This window comes from Myotis brandtii, unplaced genomic scaffold (genome assembly GCF_000412655.1).
Source record: "Myotis brandtii unplaced genomic scaffold, ASM41265v1 scaffold601, whole genome shotgun sequence".
Lineage (NCBI taxonomy): Eukaryota > Metazoa > Chordata > Mammalia > Chiroptera > Vespertilionidae > Myotis > Myotis brandtii.
The window spans coordinates 933400-936989 of record NW_005370276.1 but is presented as its reverse complement, the minus strand read 5'-3'; the positions used below and the strand labels follow the sequence as shown (position 1 = coordinate 936989).

General features: G+C 54.1%; 1 protein-coding gene across 2 annotated transcripts in view; it reads right to left on the bottom strand.

Moving 5' to 3' along the window:
* RUVBL2 (RuvB-like AAA ATPase 2) overlaps positions 1 to 3590 on the bottom strand; it is a 14745-nt gene that overhangs the window by 3666 nt on the left and 7489 nt on the right. For both annotated transcript variants that reach the window (XM_005879504.2, XM_014550499.1), the window contains exons 6-10: positions 3445 to 3511; positions 1154 to 1260; positions 976 to 1069; positions 505 to 628; positions 9 to 103 (exon numbers count right to left, since the gene is read on the bottom strand). In XM_005879504.2, the coding sequence (XP_005879566.1) occupies positions 9 to 103; positions 505 to 628; positions 976 to 1069; positions 1154 to 1260; positions 3445 to 3511 (487 nt within the window). The remainder of the gene's footprint in view (positions 1 to 8; positions 104 to 504; positions 629 to 975; positions 1070 to 1153; positions 1261 to 3444; positions 3512 to 3590) is intronic.

Genomic DNA, 3590 nt, shown 5'->3' with positions numbered 1-3590 from the left:
GTACCCACCCCAGGGATGATCTCCGCCTTGCCCTCCTCGCGCCACTCGGCCACCTTGGCATTGATCTGCTCTCGGACCTCTGACTTGATCTCCCCTGTGTCACCTGGGGGGGGCAGGGGTGACAGGGGGCGGGGGTCAGAGAGGAGACAGGGCTCTGGGGCCAGACGTGGGCGAAGACGGAGGAAGACAGGGCACAGGCAGGGGTGACAGGGCACAGGGGACAGAGGGAAGGGAGACCGAGACTGGCGTGGATGAGCGACAGGAGGGCGAGGGGTCTGCGATGTCCCCCGAGAGGAGGAAGGGAACTCAGGACGGAGAGAAGGAGGGCTGTACCCCCATCAAACCACTGAGAGGGGACTTGGCACAGAGGGAGAGGGACGGATCACACACAGAGGGAGAACAGAAGACAGCCAGGGACTGAAGAAGAGCCGGGGCAGGGGCGGGCCCTATGGGAGGATGGGGAGAGCGGGGAGCAGGGGGGATGAGTGGATGGTTGGGTCTTACCTGAGAAGAGGGCCAGGAAGCCCTGGGTGCGGGAGTTGATGACGTCGATCTCGTGCAGGGACACGGTGTGCACTACCTCCTTGCGCTTCTGGAGCTCCCCGTCTGGGCACTGCACGAACTTGGTCTACGGGGCAGCATGGGGGTGGGGTGGGGGGTGGAGACAAGGCGGAGAAGAGCATGAAGGGGGCCCACAGGGGTTCTGTCTGGGGGAGGTCGGGGCTTCCTGGAAAGGGGCTGGGAATCCAGATGGGGGTAACCTGGAAACCCCAGGCCCAGAAGGTAGCCAAGAGCCCTGAGGGCACAGGGGTTCCTGGGGACCTCGGGAACCGTGAGCACAGTGCCAGGTTGCGGGGCCCCGTCCCAGAGGGTACAGGGAAGAGCCAGGAGTACTAGGGACAGGGGGTTGGGTGACGGGAGGATCCAGGGGAACATGCTGGTGCCTGGAGGGAGGGTGCCCAGGGCCCGGAGCACCTGGGAGCCCATGGCGTCGTAGTCGCGCGCGCGTGTGAAGGAGCGGCCCAGCTTGGAGATCTTGCCCGTGGCCTTGTCGATGGTGATCACATCCCTGCAGGGGAAGGAGGCGGGAGTGAGGAAAGGGAGGTGCCCGAGCTCCCCCACCCTGAGCGCGGGGCGGCCCGCCGCTGCTCACCCGGCCTGGACCTTGTCCTTGGTCAGGGACTCAATCATCTTGGTGCCCAGGTCGTATATCGTCTCCATCTCGGTGGTCTTGAGGGTCAGCTTGCCCACCTTGGAGCCCTGAGGAGGCGACATGCCGGCAAGGGCTCAGAGAGGGCCCAGCGTCTCTCCCACACCACGTGGAACGGGCCGCAGGGGAGCTCGGGGTGATGGGTGTGTTCGCTGCCATGACTGGCGGCGGCTTCATGTGTGCACACGTATGTCAAACTGAACATCCTGAAACTTTGAATGTGGGCAGCTTATTGCATGTCAATTGCTCCTCCACAAAGCTATTATAAAAAACCCAGTAAACAAACGAAATCCTAAAAGATAACACACACACAAAAAAATACAAAATTAAGCTGGCCCGGCCAGCATGGCTCAGTGGTTGGGTGTTGACCTATGAACTAGGAGATCACAGGTTGATTCCCGGTCTGGGCACATGCCCGGGTTGCGGGCTTGATCCCCAGGGTAGGGTGTACAGGAGAACCAGCTTGGGAATAGCTTTCTTTACATTTAAATATTCTACTGTTTTCACTTTTAAAATTCTTATTGAGGTAGCCAGCATGGCTCAGTGGTTGGGCATTGACCTATGAACTAGGAGATCACAGTTTGATTCCCGGTCTGGGCACACGCCCGGGTTTCGGGCTTGATCCCCAGGGTAGGGTGTACAGGAGAACTAGCTTGGGAATAGCTTTCCTTACATTTAAATATTCTACTGTGTTTTCACTTTTAAAATTCTTATTGGGGTGGCAAATTAAAAAAAGAGGGTGTCACCCTGGCCAGGTACTCAGAGCGTCGTCCTAACGCGCCAAGGTTGTAGGTTCGATCCCCGGTCAGGGCACATACCAGAATCAACTAATGAATGCATAAATAAGTGGAACAACAAACAAGTGCTTCTCTCTCTCTCTAAATCAATAAGTTAAAAAAATAAAAGAGAGACCAACAGATAAATTATTAGGTAAATAGGAGAGATAAAGGGGAAACCAAACCATGAGAAAGACTTGAGACATGAAATTTAAAAAATGCGCAGTAGGAGCTATGGTGTATAAGAACGCACGATGGGCCCTAACTGGTATGGCTCAGTGGATAGAGCATCAGCCTGCGGACTGAAGGGTCCCAGGTTCGATTCCGGTCAGGGGCGTGTGCCTTGGTTGCAGGCACATACCCAGTGGGGAGTGTGCAGGAGGCAGCTGATCGATGTTTCTCTCTCATCGATGTTTCTGGCTCTCTATCCCTCTCCCTTCCTCTCTGTGGAAAATCAATAAAATATATTAAAAAAAAAAAAAAACGCACGATGGGTGATAAAACAAATGCAAAAATGTGATAACGAGCGAGGGTGGCTACTTCTGCGGGAGACTTTCGGGTGTAGAAAGAGGAAGGAAGAAGGCGCTGGGGGTTGGCAAAGTTCTAGTTTTTGCTCTTGGGGGTGGTTATGAAAGTATTTGCTTCATAATCACTTATTAGACTACATGCTTCTTTTAGATGTTTCTTTGTATCTATTTTACTTATAACAAAAAAGTTAGAGAAAAAGTCTTAGGTTAAAACAGCAGTTCTCAACCTGCGGGTCGCGACCCCTTTGGCGGTCGAACGACCCTTTCACAGGGGTCGCCTAAGACCATTCTGCATATCAGATATTTACATGACGATTCATAACAGTAGCAACATTACAGTTATGAAGTAGCAACGAAAATAATTTTATGGTTGGGTCACCACATGAGGAACTGTATTGAAAGGGCCAGAAGGTTGAGAACCACTGGGTTAAAAAAAGGGAGAGAATCTGAGCTGTGTAAATCCCATGGGGCAGGCATTTAAGCCTGACGGTTAGGAATTCCCTGAAGAAACTTCCAGACCTTCTCTTATTCCACCACTTGGTGTGTTTTTAAATATATTTTTATTGATTTCAGTGAGGAAGGGAGAGAGATAGAAACATCCATGAGAAAGAACCATGGATCGGCTGCCTCCTGCACACCCCCCAGGGGGGTCGAGCCTGTGACCCGGGCATGTGCCCTTGACCGGAATCGAACCCAGGACCCTTCGGTCTGCAGGCCGATGCTCTATCCACTGAGCCAAACCAGCCAGGGCTCTACCACTTGGTTTTAACGGCTCACGGTGTCCCTCACAAATTAACGAGCTGCTATCCATTCAGATAACCCCCTACTGTAGGCACGCAGATGCTCCGATCTGCAGTGGAACATTCCATGGGATTCGGACCTCAGCGCAACCCTCCCGCCTGGAGGTGGCCCAGACTCGGGGCAGACTCACCGTCCCCGTGGCCGGCCGGTCGATCTGGATCTCCACCACCTCCCCTTCGATGATCTCCGTCTCCTCCCTAATCAGAGAGCAGGTCTGAGCAGAGCACCTGACACCTGGCCCTGGGGAGTCGCTAACTCCCATCAGCCCTTGGCCAA